This window comes from Triticum aestivum, chromosome 6B (genome assembly GCF_018294505.1).
Source record: "Triticum aestivum cultivar Chinese Spring chromosome 6B, IWGSC CS RefSeq v2.1, whole genome shotgun sequence".
Taxonomy (NCBI): domain Eukaryota; kingdom Viridiplantae; phylum Streptophyta; class Magnoliopsida; order Poales; family Poaceae; genus Triticum; species Triticum aestivum.
In genome coordinates this window covers 80,977,415-80,994,939 of record NC_057810.1, presented here as the reverse complement: position 1 = coordinate 80,994,939, position 17,525 = coordinate 80,977,415, and the positions used below count along the sequence as shown (strand labels likewise).

Below are 17,525 nucleotides of genomic sequence, written 5' to 3'. Positions count from 1 at the left end.
GAAGCTTTGGCTTTGGCTTTGGCTTTGCCTTTGACTTTAGGCTGGAGAGCTTTTAGCTGAGCAAGAACATCTGCCCCCGAAAATGTTGGAATCTCGGTTACTTCATGAACAACCCGGCCTTTCGTGAAGTTCTCCTTGTCTTCCCTGTCTGGATGGTCTGGAGGGAGGAACTGTCGATGCAGGTCAAAGGCTACATACTTGCCACCCTTACTCAGCCAAATCATTCGCAGAGCCTGCATGCACACTGGGCATGGCATCTTCCCACTTGTACACCATCCACAGAATAGAGCGTAGTCGGGAAAGTCATGCATGCAATAGTGAAACCAAACTTTCATCAAGAAATTTCTCTGCAGATCCCGGTTGTATGTCAACCTCGGAAAGTACCAAGAATGATGCAAAGCATCCACTAGCGGCTGCATAAACACACCCAGTTGCTTCCCCGGATAATCAGGCCCCGGAATGATGAGCGACAAGAACATGGTCTTGCGTTGCATTAGGGCACCGGGAGGAAGATTGAGCGGAATTACAAACACGGGCCAGCAGCTGTATGGATTGGACGACATACCATATGGATTCAACCCATCACCTGATATGGCTATTCTGACATTCCCAGCCTCGGCTGCTTCCTCGGGGTATTCTTCATCGAACGACTTCCATGCTTCCCCTTCCGATGCATGTAAGATTTTTTTTGGATTGTACCTTATACCTTCCTTGTGCCACTTCATCATTTTGGCAGACTCCTCCGTGATGAAAAGGCGCTGCAGTCTTTTTATAAAATCAAGATACCGAAGAACCTTAACGGGGATGGCTAGCTGCCTTTTCTCACCATCCTCACCGACCACATCAATGTACCAAGACGAACCGCACTGCCTACAGTACTTGTCATCCGCATACTCGTGCCTAAACAAAAGGCAATTCTTCGGGCAAACATCTATTTTCTCATAATCCATAGAGAGTGCCTTTATGATTTTCTTTGTATCGTACATGCTTTTCGGCAGTTCATGACCCTCAGGGAGGCTGTTAGCCCATACTCCCAAGAATGCTTCGAAGCATTTCCGGCTACAGCCGTACTCAGCCTTGACTACAATCAATTGTGAGATGGCATCCAACTGAGATATTTTTGCACCCACATAAAGAGGTTTCTTCGACGAGGCCAAGACCTCCAAGAAGGCCTTTGCGGTTGCCTCCGGCTCCTCCGGTTCATTCTCTGAAGGTGTTGCATGTGCCGTTTCTGTAGCAATGACATCATCTAGCATGTCCCTGACCTCGTCGTCCACATAACCATCGATGCGTTGTCGCATCACCTCCTCTCTTCCACGGTCCTGCTTGGCTAAGTTTATCGGCGGCATGCCAAAGTTTGGCATATATCCGTGTGTGCGAAGGTGGTTAGTCATGTCCTGATTTTTACGGTAACGTCTGACACATCTCGCACAGGGGCATGGTGGGATAATTCTCATTGGACTACGGAATATCTCCTTCAAATACACATCGGTTTTTGCGATCCACTCTGATGTTACTCGATTCCGACGGATAAAACCACTGTCCATCCACTGATTATCTGCCATCCTCTGCTTTATTGGGAGCCACACAACAAAATTAAGGATTCATTTAAATTAATCACATCAAATTTTTATTTTCTATGGCGTGGACGGCAATGAATCCACCTACATCTCTAATAGGTAAAGATGGGTCCTAATCTCACCCGACGATGTGTAGATTGGGTACGTTGTCCATGCTCTACCCTGTTCCGAGACAAAATTTCGGCAGCACCTCCCCGCTGTTCTCCAGATACACGTCGCGGCAAATAGCCGAGAGGATGTGCTCCGGAGAACAACGGGGAGGCGCCACCGAAATCCTGTCTCCGACCAGGGTAGAGCATGGACAACGTACCCAATCTACACATCCTCGGGCTATCCGTGGAAAACGCTGGACAATCCGAAAGAGCTGCGGTGATAAATATGCAATTGAATGCATATTTATCGATGCAACCATTTCGGACGGGAGACGCCTAGGTTACGCGACTTGACGAGAAAAGAAAATATAGTGACATGATTATTAAGATGGATTCGTAGCTCACCCTCGACTGTAAACGAAGTAGTCAAACAACGACGAAATCACAGACCAATGCCTTCGATGACGATGACTCCAAAGATATGCAACACCAGAAAGCCTGTAAATTTTACCAACAAAAAAACTTAGATCATCAAGTGTCAAAAAAACTTAGATCATCAAGTGTCAAAAAAATTCATCATTATTTTGTAGCAAGACCATCATGAACAAAAAACCACTCATCACGAAGATGCGACACAATAAAGAATGCTAATCCACCGTGGCAAAAGTATATATATCATCTCATCGTCGTGGAAGTATACATATCATTATATATTATATAAGTAATCTTAACTTGGTAATCAAACTTGGTACATTTGTATATTGGAAGACAACCATAATGAAAACTCCAAGCAAGTAAACTACTGGGACTAATAGGAGGTCCAAATCGATGTAAAATTTGGGTCTTGCCAATGCTCTCTAGTCCCTAGCTTCTCCTGTGCACACACCACACCATATTTCATTACTTTTTCGTGATGAAAAACTAAAGCTGCTGTAGTGCTATTCCAAATCGATGTAAAATATCCAAATACTAACAGTATATATATCAAAGCACCAAATTGACTTATTATATATCCAAGCACTAACAGTAGGTAAAAAACTAACAATATGTATATATCCAAGCACTAACAGTAGGTATATATCAAATTGACTCATTATCCAAGCACTAACAGCAGGTAAAAGGCTAAAAAAGGAAAAAAATCAGCAGCAGAGGACGCCGGACCGCCGGAGCCGGTTCTCACCAGTAGCAGAGGGCCGGCGAGGGGGCGCCGGACCGCCGGAGCCGCGGCCACGGCCACCTCACCAGCAGCTGCGGGGCAGGAAAGGGGTGTGGACGACGGGGCCGGGAAGGGGGCAGGGACGACCGGGCCGGTGCGAGGATGGGGCCGGGCGGGGACGGCCGACGGCGATGCGGGGCGGGCGGGGACGGCCGACGGCAGTGCGGGGCGGGGACGGACGGCGGCGGTGCGGGACGGGGAAGGACGGCGGCGGTGCGGAGCGGAGACGGAGCGCGCGGTGCAGGGCGGGGACGGGGGCGCGCGGTGCAGGGCGGGAACGCCACGATGCGGCCCGGGCGGGGGCGGCGCCGGCGCAGAAGGGGGCAGCGGCGGCGGCGGCGGCGGCGAAGATCAAGGGCGGCGTCGGGGTGGATCGAGCGGCGTGGAGGCACGAGTGGTCGGGGCGAGGTGGATAAGGCACGGGTGGCCTTTTTTTTGCGATGACTTTTTTTGCGAGCACTTTTTTTTTGTCTAAATTGTGTAGAACTCACAGACTACATGGCTAATCAGTTTTTTTTTTGCGAGCACGATGGTTTGGAAGATAGGAATAAATTTCATTTCCTGTCAGAACATTGATCAGTTTAATGACTAAACAAACCGGAATAGACAAAATTAAAATGCCACTGTTGAGGAAAAAGAAAAATATTATGGATAACTAATATCTTATGTACTTATGATAATTTTATTATTTATTGGCTGTTAAATACGAGAGTGAACAAATTGCTTGGAAAATTAGTGCAATCTGGAATGTAATGTTTTTTCTGTTGTTGTGATATCTCTCGCGAAATACATATTGCTGGCTATATATTGGTTTTTTCTAACTCTGCCAAATTGATTTAACTTAATTTGATATTGTACAATATGGGGCATTATTCGCTCTATGGAACAACATAGAAAACTTTCTAGGGGAAGGGTTTGGTCAAATAATTTTGACTGCACCTTGGAAAGAAAAATTATAGTATTTATCAATGGAATTGGCAAGGAGGAGGTGGAGGAAAATTGTGTTAATAATGCCAGCTTTGCATGAAAAGGAATTCACAGAATTGTCTATTGTTGAAAATTCGTTATTTATGGAGGAAGATGGGAACCACTCCGGAAAATTAAGAAAATTTGCTCTCATTTAACGGTATGCACATTGTTAATATTTGCATTAAGTATGTACATGTCACTACTTTCAAATAGTTGATTTGTGGCTTTAAGGTTCTATGTATTATATTGCTGGAATACAGTAGCAATTTCATTGACACATGCTAACAGTACCAAAGAAAATTATATATATTGTGTGTTTTTTCATTGCTACTAAATCTTATACACTTTGGAATTGGAAATTTTTCCATGAAACTCCTTGGTGGAGGAAAAGTATTATTGTTCATGAGTCACACGGATTTTTCCAGAAACAGATGGAATATTAAAACACCTGGAAGTGGAGTCTATAAATAGGTCCCTACTCTCTAGTCTCAACATGCATCAGGAGCCGTGCGATGTTTCGGTGGCATAGCTACGCGCCGAAGGTCACCTGGAATCCTAGTTGACCAGGAGATCTAGCCCTTTGACTTTTGCCGGATGGGCTTTGACCAGTGGTCACTTCCACCTGGTTGCGACAGGTCAGCCCATAACAACATCCCAGAACACGGTCTGGACACAACCCACCACTAGATTCCCTCCAGTTCTACCGCACCCGCACGATTCCCCCTCCAAGTGACGATGGCACTGCCGTCCGTGGAAGGGGCCACACCACGGAGCCCCAAGACGGGCGTCTACGCATGCCACAACACGTTCACACATGCATCAGGAGCCGTGTGATGTTTTCGTGGCATAGCTACGCCCCGAAGGCCACCCGGAATCCCAGTTGACCAGGAGATCTAGCCCTTTGACTTTTGCCGGACGGGCTTTGACCAATGGTCTCTTCCACCTGGTTGCGACAGGTCTGCCCATAGAAACATCACCAAACACGGTCTAGACACAACCCACCACTAGATTCCCTCCGGTTCTACCGCACCCGCATGATTCCCCCGTCCAAGTGAGGCGGCGCTGCCGTACGTGGAGGAGGGGGCACACCACAGAGCCCCAAGACAGGCGCCTACGCATGCCACAACACGTTCACACATGCATCAGAAGCCGTGCGATGTTTCAATGGCATAGCTACGCGCCGAAGGTCACCCGGAATCCTAGTTGACCAGGAGATCTAGCCCTTTGACTTTTGCCGGATGGGCTTTGACCAGTGGTCTCTTCCACCTGGTTGCGACAAGTCTGCCCATAACAACATCCCAGAACACGGTCTGGACACAACCCACCACTAGATTCCCTCCGGTTCTACCGCACCCGCATGATTCCCCCTCCAAGTGACGATGGCACTACCGTCCGTGGAAGGGGGCCACACCACGGAGCCCCAAGACGGGCGTCTACGCATGCCACAACACTTCACACATGCATCAGGAGCCGTGCGATGTTTCGGTGGCATAGCTACGCCCCGAAGGCCACCGGAATCCCAGTTGACCAGGAGATCTAGCCCTTTGACTTTTGCCGGACGGGCTTTGACCAGTGGTCTCTTCCACCTGGTTGCGACAGGTCTGCCCATAGCAACATCCCGAACACGGTCTGGACACAACCCACCACTAGATTCCCTCCGGTTCTACCGCACCCGCACGATTCCCCCTCCAAGTGACGGCGGCGCTGCCGTCCGTGGAGGGGGGCCACACCACGGAGCCCCAAGACGGGCGTCTACGCATGCCACAACACTTCACACATGCATCAGGAGCCGTGCGATGTTTCGGTGGCATAGCTACGCCCGAAGGCCACCGGAATCCCAGTTGACCAGGAGATCTAGCCCTTTGACTTTTGCCGGACGGGCTTTGACCAGTGGTCTCTTCCACCTGGTTGCGACAGGTCTGCCCATAGCAACATCACCAAACACGGTCTAGACACAACCCACCACTAGATTCCCTCCGGTTCTACCGCACCCGCATGATTCCCCCGTCCAAGTGACGGCGGCGCTGCCGTACGTGGAGGGGGGGCACACCACAGAGCCCCAAGACGGGCGTCTACGCATGCCACAACACGTTCACACATGCATCAGAAGCCGTGCGATGTTTCGGTGGCATAGCTACACCCCGAAGGTCACCCCGACTCCCAGTTGACCAGGAGATCTAGCCTTTGACTTTTGTCGGACGGGCTTTGACCAGTGGTCTCTTCCACCTGGTTGCGACAGGTCAGCCCATAGCAACATCCCCGAACACGGTCTGGACACAACCCACCACTAGATTCCCTCCGTTCTACCGCACCCGCACGATTCCCCCTCCAAGTGACGGCGGCACTGCCGTCCGTGGAAGGGGGGCCACACCACGGAGCCCCAAGACGGGCGTCTACGCATGCCACAACACGTTCACACATGCATCAGGAGCCGTGCGATGTTTCGGTGGCATAGCTATGCGCCGAAGGTCACCCGGAATCCTAGTTGACCAGGAGATCTAGCCCTTTGACTTTTGCCGGACGGGCTTTGACCAGTGGTCTCTTCCACCTGGTTGCGACAGGTCAGCCCATAACAACATCCCAGAACACGGTCTGGACACAACCCACCACTAGATTCCCTCCAGTTCTACCGCACCCACACGATTCCCCCTCCAAGTGACGACGGCACTGCCGTCCGTGGAAGGGGGCCACACCACGGAGCCCCAAGACGGGCGTCTACGCATGCCACAACACGTTCCACACATGCATCAGGAGCCGTGCGATGTTTCGGTGGCATAGCTACGCGCCGAAGGTCACCCGGAATCCTAGTTGACCAGGAGATCTAGCCCTTTGACTTTTGCCGGACGGGCTTTGACCAGTGGTCTCTTCCACCTGGTTGCGACAGGTCAGCCCACCACAACATCCCAGAACATGGTCTGGACACAACCCACCACTAGATTCCCTCCGGTTCTACCGCACCCGCACGATTCCCCCTCCAAGTGACGATGGCACTGCCGTCCGTGGAAGGGGGCCACACCATGGAGCCCCAAGACGGGCGTCTACGCATGCCACAACACGTTCACACATGCATCAGGAGCCGTGCGATGTTTCGGTGGCATAGCTACGCGCCGAAGGTCACCCGGAATCCTAGTTGACCAGGAGATCTAGCCCTTTGACTTTTGTCGGACGGGCTTTGACCAGTGGTCTCTTCCACCTGGTTGCGACAGGTCATCCCATAACAACATCCTAGAACACGGTCTACACACAACCCACCACTAGATTCCCTCCGTTCTACCGCACCCACACGATTGCCCCTCCAAGTGACGATGGCACTGCCGTCCGTGGAAGGGGCCACACCACGAAGCCCCAAGACGGGCGTCTATGCATGCCACAACACGTTCACACATTCATCAGGAGCCGTGCGATGTTTCGGTGGCATAGCTACGCGCCGAAGGTCACCCGGAATCCTAGTTGACCAGGAGATCTAGCCCTTTGACTTTTGCCGGACGGGCTTTGACCAGTGGTCTCTTCCACCTGGTTGCGACAGGTCTGCCCATAACAACATCCCAGAACACGGTCTGGACACAACCCACCACTAGATTCCCTCCGGTTCTACCGCACCCACACGATTCCCCCTCCAAGTGACGATGGCACTGCCGTCCGTGGAAGGGGCCACACCACGGAGCCCCAAGACGGGCGTCTACGCATGCCACAACACGTTCACACATGCATCAGGAGCCGTGCGATGTTTTCGTGGCATAGCTACGCCCCGAAGGCCACCCGGAATCCCAGTTGACCAGGAGATCTAGCCCTTTGACTTTTGCCGGACGGGCTTTGACCAGTGGTCTCTTCCACCTGGTTGCGACAGGTCTGCCCATAGAAACATCACCAAACACGGTCTAGACACAACCCACCACTAGATTCCCTCCGGTTCTACCGCACCCGCATGATTCCCCCGTCCAAGTGACGGTGGCGCTGCCGTACGTGGAGGGGGGCACACCACAGAGCCCCAAGACGGGCGTCTACGCATGCCACAACACGTTCACACATGCATCAGAAGCTGTGGATGTTTCGGTGGCATAGCTACACCCCGAAGGTGACCCCGACTCCCAATTGACCAGGAGTTCGAGCCCTTTGACTTTTGTTGTACGGGCCTTGACCAGTGATCTCTTCCACCTGGTTGCGACAGGTCGGCCCATAGCAACATCCCCGAACACGGTCTGGACACAACCCACCACTAGATTCCCTCTAGTTCTACCGCACCCACACGATTCCCCCTCCAAGAGACGACGGCACCGCCGTCCGTGGAAGGGGGGCCACACCACGGAGCCCCAAGACGGGCGTCTACGCATGCCACAACACGTTCACACATGCATCAGGAGCCGTGCGATGTTTCGGTGGCATAGCTACGCACCGAAGGTCACCCAGAATCCTATTTGACCAGGAGATCTAGCCCTTTGACTTTTTCCGGACGGGCTTTGATCAGTGGTCTCTTCCACCTGGTTGCGACAGGTCAGCCCATAACAACATCCCAGAACACGGTCTGGACACAACCCACCACTAGATTCCCTCCGGTTCTACCGCACCCGCACGATTCCCTCTCCAAGTGACGATGGCACTGCCGTCCGTGGAAGGGGGGCCACACCACGGAGCCCCAAGACGGGCGTCTACGCATGCCACAACACGTTCACACATGCATCAGGAGCCGTGCGATGTTTTCGTGGCATAGCTACGCCCCGAAGGCCACCCGGAATCCCAGTTGACCAGGAGATCTAGCCCTTTGACTTTTGCCGGACGGCTTTGACCAGTGGTCTCTTCCACCTGGTTGCGATAGGTCTGCCCATAGAAACATCACCAAACACGGTCTAGACACAACCCACCACTAGATTCCCTCCGGTTCTACCGCACCCGCATGATTCCCCCGTCCAAGTGACGGCGGTGCTGCCGTACGTGGAGGGGGGGCACACCACAGAGCCCCAAGACGGGCGTCTACGCATGACACAACATGTTCACACATGCATCAGAAGTCGTGCGATGTTTCGGTGGCATAGCTACACCCCGAAGGTCACCCCGACTCCCAGTTGACCAGGAGTTCGAGCCCTTTGACTTTTGTCGTACGAGCCTTGACCAGTGGTCTCTTTCACCTGGTTGCGACAGGTCAGCCCATAGCAACATCCCCGAACACGATCTGGACACAACCCATCACTAGATTCCCTCTAGTTCTACCGCACCCACACAATTCCCCCTCCAAGTGACGACGGCACTGCCGTCCGTGGAAGGGGGGCCACACCACGGAGCCCCAAGACGAGCGTCTACGCATGCCACAATACGTTCACACATGCATCAGGAGCCGTGCGATGTTTCGGTGGCATAGCTACGCGCCGAAGGTCACCTGGAATCCTAGTTGACCAGGAGATCTAGCCCTTTGACTTTTGCCGGACGGGCTTTGACCAGTGGTCTCTTCCACCTGGTTGCGACAGGTCAACCCATAACAACATCCCAGAACACGGTCTGGACACAACCCACCACTAGATTCCCTCCGGTTCTACCGCACCCACACGATTCCCCCTCCAAGTGACGATGGCACTGCCGTTCGTGGAAGGGGGCCACACCATGGAGCCCCAAGACGGGCATCTACACATGCCACAACACATTCACACATGCATCAGGAGCCATGCGATGTTTCGATGGCATAGCTACGCGCCGAAGGTCACCTGGAATCCTAGTTGACCAGGAGATCTAGCCCTTTGACTTTTGCCGGACGGGCTTTGACCACTGGTCTCTTCCACCTGGTTGCGACAGGTCAGCCCATAACAACATCCCAGAACACGGTCTGGACACAACCCACCACTAGATTCCCTCCGGTTCTACCGCACCCGCACGATTCCCCCTCCAAGTGACGATGGCATTGCCGTCCGTGGAAGGGGCCACACCATGGAGCCCCAAGACGGGCGTCTACGCATGCCACAACACGTTCACACATTCATCAGGAGCCGTGCGATGTTTTCGTGGCATAGCTACGCCCCGAAGGCCACCCGGAATCCTAGTTGACCAGGAGATCTAGCCCTTTGACTTTTGCCGGACGGGCTTTGACCAGTGGTCTCTTCCACCTGGTTGCGACAGGTCTGCCCATAGAAACATCACCAAACACGGTCTAGACACAACCCACCACTAGATTCCCTCCGGTTCTACCGCACCCGCATGATTCCCCCGTCCAAGTGACGGCGGCGCTGCCGTACGTGGAGGGGGGGCACACCACAAAGCCCCAAGACGGGCGTCTACGCATGCCACAACATGTTCACACATGCATCAGAAGTCGTGCGATGTTTCCGTGGCATAGCTACACCCCGAAGGTCACCCCGACTCCCAGTTGACCAGGAGTTCGAGCCCTTTGACTTTTGTCGTACGGGCCTTGACCAGTGGTCTCTTCCACCTGGTTGCGACAGGTCAGCCCATAGCAACATCCCCGAACACGATCTGGACACAACCCACCACTAGATTCCCTCTAGTTCTACCGCACCCACACGATTCCCCCTCCAAGTGACAACGGCACCGCCGTCTGTGGAAGGGGGGCCACACCACGGAGCCCCAAGACGGGCGTCTACGCATGCCACAACACGTTCACACATGCATCAGGAGTCGTGCGATGTTTCGGTGGCATAGCTACGCGCCGAAGGTCACCCGGAATCCTAGTTGACCAGGAGATCTAGCCCTTTGACTTTTGCCAGACGGGCTTTGACCAGTGGTCTCTTCCACCTGGTTGCGACAGGTCAGCCCATAACAACATCCCAGAACACGGTCTGGACACAACCCACCACTAGATTCCCTCTGGTTCTACTGCACCCGCACGATTCCCCCTCCAAGTGACGATGGCACTGCCGTCCGTGGAAGGGGGCCACACCACGGAGCCCCAAGACGGGCGTCTACGCATGCCACAACACGTTCACACATGCATCAAGGAGCCGTGCGATGTTTCGGTGGCATAGCTACGCGCCGAAGGTCACCCGGAATCCTAGTTGACCAGGAGATCTAGCCCTTTGACTTTTGCCGGATGGGCTTTGACCAGTGGTCTTTTCCACCTGGTTGCAACAGGTCTGCCCATAGAAACATCACCAAACACGGTCTAGACACAACCCACCACTAGATTCCCTCCGGTTCTACCGCACCTACATGATTCCCACTCCAAGTGACGGCGGCGCTGCCGTACGTGCAAGGGGGGCTACACCACGGAGCCCCAAGACGGGTGTCTACGCATGCCACAACACTTCCACACATGCATCAGGAGTCGTGCGATGTTTCGGTGGCATAGCTACGCCCCGAAGGTCACCCTCTAACCAGATTCCCACTGATGTCGACCAGTTCCCCCCTCCGTGACACGGCGGCATCAACGTCCATGAGGGGGGCTATTGATATACTACTGGGGTATGATTTTTGTTTAGACAAGGCACATTTGTATTGTAAAAAAAGAAAATAATAAATAATAGTAAAAAAATAAAAATAAAATAGAAATATAGGTATGCCTACGGTAAGGCCGTAGGCATAGCTGCGCACACCGAGCTCCAATGCCATGGATCGATGACGTGGCGATGCACGTGGATTGATGATGTGGCAGAGGGCATGGGCCAGCCCTATGCCGACGGCATAGCCGTCGGCATAGCCGTCGGCAGGTATGCCTGCGGTAAGGCCGTAGGCATAGCTGCGCACACGGTCAGGGATCAATGACGTGACGATGCACGCGGATTGATGACGTGACGGAGGGCATGGGCCAGGCCTACGCCGACGGCTATGCCGTCGGCATATCTCTGTCACACCACAGACCCCTCCCCCTCGGATCGATGATGTGGAGGCGGCGCGGATCGGTGATGTCAACATATCTATGCCAGGCTATGCCGACGGCTTAGCCGTAGGCATAGTTTCATATGTATGCCGACGGCCTAGCCGTAGGCATAGGCTCCACGTGGCGCCCTCTGGTAGCTCGTGGTAGCCCTGCATAGTTTTTGTCTCATTTTTTCCCCTTTTTATGTTTAATTTCAATGTCGACGGCCGTCGTTAGCCCCGTCGACATAGTTCCGACGCCGTCAAATGGTCGCTACTGACCAGGTAGGCGGGCCTCATCTATGCCGACGGCCCCGTAGGCATACCACCAGAGGTCCCGACGGCGGTAGTATGCCGACGACCCCCGTAGGCATACCTCTAGAGGTCCCGACGGCGGTAGTATGCCGACGGCCCCCGTCGGCGTAGATCGACATATGCCGACGGCTTTTCTACGCCTACGGCCTGCCCTAGGCCGTCGGGATATATCCATCTATGCCTACGGGGGCCGTCGGCATAGATGAGGCCGTCGGCAACTACGTTAATTCTGGTAGTGGATGGTCGAGTGAGTCTTCATGGTCGAGTGTCTTCCAGCCGGTCGAGTGGAGTCTCTCTTGGTCGAGTGGAGTCTCTCTTGGTCGACTGAAAGGTAGCTTCGTCTAAGGACGTCCTTGGGTATGGTATCCTAGATAGGTCTATGCCCCTACCCTAGGTACATAACATCATCAGGTAGCATTGAGGACGACCTTGAGCTGCACCAGTTATCATTCATCCCTAAAGATGGCCAATATGGGTTATTATATAATGTACCCCCAGATGAAGGAGACTGTTGGTTCTGCAACACTAATCTTGACTCTAAACACTGTCACGCCATGAGGGAAAGATTAGCAGCTCAACAGGCATCTCCCTACTAACGACCTCCAGGTTTCAGATTCAGCCATAGAATTGGATGGGCGAATCGGAATCTCACGCAAGTTATTCATCTGGAATCATGTTTTGTTCCTTGTATGGTTACATCACAATACATAGTCATAGTTGAGCCAGGATTGAAAAGTGAGCATTTATGTATAACATTCAAGGGTTTTTCATAGTAAAACAATATAATACTATCATGTCAGCTACATTACAAATTCTGAGATGTGAAGCATCCAGAACAGCATAATCAGTAAAATAATGGATTGTTATCCATAGCACAGCTGTAGAAAAGAATTACCTTGGCCTGTTTGACAGCAATCATTACATAAAATTTGCCACCCTCTCATGCAAAGATTCCTTTGAAATGACCTTACCTACAATGGAGAAAGAACAGATATCTCAAACAAGCAAACTGATAAGTGACGGCTAACACCCTTTCGGCAGCGAGGAACATGAAATTTTTAAAAACATTGTCTAAACCCACATGCTGTTAGGCATCTACCATTTCTCCTTGGAGATAGCAAGACCAATAGACCTCTATGGTAGCTTGAGAATTTAGGAGTAGTCAAATGGAATTCTGGTGCATAGTTAAACATGAAGACTAAACATCAGATAGAATCATAGAAATTGTAGGCAACGCAAAAGCTGAAAGAGTGGCACTACAGACCGCAAGCAACACATGCAGCTGGAAAAAGGCGGGAAAAAATGCAAGTATTGAGAACTTTTTTCATTAATTTGCCATTTCTGCAAAAACGGCACAAGGTGACAAAGTATTATAATATCTCTTAACCTTATACAGAGATTCTTCCCACCAGACTCACCAAAGTTTGTCCAGACTACTTGGCATATCCTGATGAGGTTCCCATGTGCTGGATTACAGAGAACAACAGCTTGTGCCCTCTTAGGGAGCACTGTGATGGATTCATTCCTTCTCCAACCACAAAGAAAGGTGCTTTCATGTCGAACAAATACAAAATTTGCAAATATGTTTCTCAGTCACTACAATCAGAAATCCTAAACAATGAACACTTGTGATGAATCAAATAAAGGTAAAATCAATGTACTAAGGATATAATTTCCAGTTCAGCTCCTTGGAACAAAGGTAAAATCAATCCACCAAGGCTATAATTTCCAGTTCGGATCCTAGGCCTTACATTGTTATAGACTAGGATAGCAAATAACTCAACTGCACATACCAAATGCCAGGACCAGGAGATATGCAGTCAATAAGCTTGGGAAAGAAATGCCTTTCCTTACATCCTTAGAAGTGCTCCTTAGGAAAGCATAGGAGAATAAGAGTCGGCATGCATCATACTATTATCAATACATTGAATAAGCAATCAGAACAATATACTTCTCAACATTTAATCTGTATGGTAAAACAAAGGCAAGTGTGCTACGCATAAAAAAAGGCAAGTGTGCTCTTATTTGGATGATAGAAAACTCAGCATGACTACCTGAATGCTATTATTCCCAGAGGCATGATTGGAAATATGATATCTTTGTATGATACTCAGTTCAGTTGAGAATATAGCGAGAAACAACATCATCTCACTCTATAATCTCTCTTCTTTATTCGCATGTTACTTCCCTAAAGCCAACGCCGTGTGGAATCTTTCTCTACAGTTCACTTGTATATACAGGGATCAATTTGATCTTTTTCGCATGAATGCACCAATTTTAATCTACAACCACAGACCACAGAAAAGAGACCAAGAGGATGTTTTACTCTACCTACATGATACATCTATAAATAGAAAAACTACCCTGGAAATAAACAAATGTTATAATGGCATCTGCATGAAACCAATCTTTTCTGACTTCTGAAGTATGTTATTAACTCTGAGGCTTGTTCCGACAAAATACTGAGACATTCATAAACCTTCTTGGCTACCTGCAGCACATAATCTCTTTTATTGACTATGGATTGTTGACTGTACCTATTACCCTGTCAACAAATTAGAGCAAGATACTCGGCTTGCAAAGGTACACTACGTCGACACGCATTCAGCTGAGCTCGCCCCCTTGAACTTGCAAGATGTGTGGGAATCCCACAAGAAAGAAAGGCCTCATAGATCTCCACCCTGCTGAATCCGGTGCCGGCAAGCTCCTTACACTGAAATCAAGTGTCATCCTGAGATTATGAACACCAAGGAAAAGCCAAACCGCAGCAGCACTATAACGGATATAGACGGCGACGACAAAGGGGCGTACTCGACCTCAACAACCGGTTCCGGCGTCAGCCATCTCCATGTCTTGCGGTGTGGAGGCAGCCCAACATCCACTATTATTTACAATGAACCTTAACTGGACAACATCTAAAATTGTTGCCATATCGGCGAGGAAGGAACAACCAACACAAAGACCCATTAATTTGTCCATACACACGCATATAAAAGAAGCCGAGAAGAAGTTAACAAACTATATAAGTACATGTAGCCATTGGAAGAAAATAACTACCTAGTAGATGGAGACATCGCATTGGTTATAGCCCAAAGAAACACCCCTGGCCTAGAAGAAATGGTTTCCTCTAAAGAAACATTATCAAGCAGATAGTACCAAAGATGCATGGACGGGCAAACATATTGATTCACCGGTGCGTACCTCTCAGACAAACCTGCCTCGGAGACGATGATGTTACAACCAACGGCGAGCAAGACCTGCAAAATAATAGGTCGAGCCTGCACATCAGCCCATGCTCAAAGTGAGAACAACCGGGAAAAGGCAGATCGAGGAAGGGGAAAGGGAAACACATGGTATGAGGAGAACGGATACAGCAGCGCCACCCTCTCCTCAACTGAGACTTCTCCACAAAGGCGGGGTTACGACGGCAGGGCACCAGAGGAAGGGAGGGGATATGAGAAATTACCTTTGCCATGAGGAGTCACAGGTCGTCCTCGTCACCAACCCCGCACCGCCGCGGATCTGCGTCTCTGGTGCCGATGCCTCACCACCGCCCACCCCCGTTCCCATCTCCTCTGGAACGGCCCGCTCCCTCCTCGATATCCCATCCTCTTCTTTGCTGCAACATCATCGATCCACACCTCCTTGGTCGCCGAACTCCGGTGCGGGGCTAGGATGGGGGCTCCACCGTCGACTGGGAAGGGATCCAGCAGCGGTGTTTCTAGCGAGACGGAGAGGCAGGGGAGAGCGGCGGTTGTACGGGGGAACGAGGGGAGTGCGGGGGAGGAGGATAGACGCGGGGCTCGAGGAGCCTGCGGGATTGGCGGATAGGCTTTCACCCCCACGTTCTCATCGTCCCACTGGGGTAAAACTCCTCAGGTTACGCAAAATCTAAGAAAAACCACTTCCTTCTTTCGACCCCACAGCCAATGAGCCCCACCTGACATTCACTTGTGAAGCTGATGTAGATATATAAAGGGACGGACGGACGAGTAATTGCCAGCACTAAGATTCGGTCCACAGTAAATCAATCGAGCGGTCAAAAAACGCTAGCGCACGCAGATGCCTCTGGAATGGCGGGTACTCAAGGGTGGTTTATAGGTTCAATTACACTTAAATTTTCCCCTAAAGAATAGTACTCCCTCTGTTCCTAAATATAAGTCTTTTTAAAGATTGCACTACAAACTACATACGGATGTCTACAGACATCATATTTTAAAATGTAGATTCACTCATTTTGCTTCGTATATAGTCCATATTAGAATCTCTACAAAGACATATATTTAGGAACGGAGGGAGTACAAATTTGTTTGACGCATGACATTGATTGCTCTGCAGGTATCTAGAGTTGTGTTCTGGTGGCTGAGATGGTGAGATGGCTACTTGGGTTCCATTTCTTCGTACCCCCTCAACCTGGAAATTGACCCTCTATCAAGCATGCACCGGCGAATTGCGAAGTTGACTATGTTGGAATAAATCGCATGATTTGCTATCTCCATTCTATTATCCAACTTCTGTTCACAACTTGTCAACCGGCATGAAGGTGTTCAATGAATCAGTACGTTGTGGTTCATCTCTATTGTCGCACGTTAATGCAAGCCCGTTTGTCGGTTGACCTTGCTAGTTGATCTATTTAATGATACGCTAATTTGCTTTTGAAAGACGGCTAGGAGCATCTTAGGGGGTGTTTGTTTTTAGGGACTTGTTGATGTAGGGACTAGAAAAATCACTCTTGAAGACTTTTTAACCAAACAGGAGGGACTACTAGGGATTAAAAGTTATTTTTTGGACTAAATGAAGAAGACTCTCAAGGAGAGTCTTTTTTGAGACTTTTTCAACAATGTCCCTCCCTGCACCCATTGCCCCGCTGCCCCATGATATTGTTTGGTTGTTATTTTTCTGTATATTAAAGGTAACATGGTCATTTAATAACCTTTAGGGAGGGACTAGGGACTTTTTAGTTTCTGGAAACAAACAAGGACAGACTTTTTAATTGGGACTAGAAAAAGTCGTAGGACTTATGAACCAAACAGGGCCTTAGGCCATCCCCAACGCTAGGCGTTAGGTGAGGACACTAGAATATATTTCCACATAGATCGGCAGTTAGTTGATCAATTCCCGGCGTGACATCAACACCAACTGTAGCGGGTGCTTCGCTTTTTTTCACCTGCCGCACCAGCTATGAAAAGAGTCGTTGCTTTTATTTCTGTTCTCCACTTCGTGTCTGGAATTAGCGCTTACCATTGGAGAGCGCTTAGAAGGGGTTTTAATTTTTGATCTTATTTTTTTATCAACCAACGGCTAGATCAGGTATGTTGCGTTGCAGGCGCTCTTAGAAGGGGTGCAAACATCTTTTTTATTTTCAAAACTAGTTAATTGCTCACGCGTTGCAATAGATAAATAAAAAAATTCCTTATTTGACACTATCTTAAAATTTGCTTCCTTATTTGACACTGGAAAAGTTTTTCATCCCTATTTGACACAAGTTCTAAATTTTATTCCCTATACGATATTTTCGTTCATTTTAAGCCTAAATGACACCTGAAAAGACTCTTTTGC

The 17,525-nt window shown here is 50.2% G+C and overlaps 1 protein-coding gene across 26 annotated transcripts; it reads right to left on the bottom strand.

Moving 5' to 3' along the window:
• Positions 1–1,910: 1,910 nt before the first annotated feature.
• Positions 1,911–15,811, bottom strand: LOC123135916 (uncharacterized). Of its 26 annotated transcripts, none has more exons than XM_044555163.1 (5): positions 15,433–15,811; positions 15,168–15,223; positions 13,066–13,140; positions 12,862–12,937; positions 1,911–2,170 (listed from the first exon to the last, which is right to left on the bottom strand). In XM_044555163.1, the coding sequence occupies exons 1-4, from the start codon at positions 15,534–15,536 to the stop codon at positions 12,885–12,887; spliced, it is 288 nt and encodes a 95-aa protein (XP_044411098.1). In that variant the 5' UTR covers positions 15,537–15,811; the 3' UTR covers positions 1,911–2,170; positions 12,862–12,884. The 26 variants fall into 26 exon arrangements, 5 of the variants coding, with proteins under 5 accessions (XP_044411098.1, XP_044411095.1, XP_044411097.1 ...); XR_006466321.1 differs by having other exon boundaries at positions 2,029–2,170; positions 13,231–15,223; XM_044555160.1 differs by lacking the exon at positions 1,911–2,170 and adding an exon at positions 12,601–12,650 and having other exon boundaries at positions 13,048–13,140.
• Between the last annotated feature and the right edge of the window lie 1,714 nt (positions 15,812–17,525).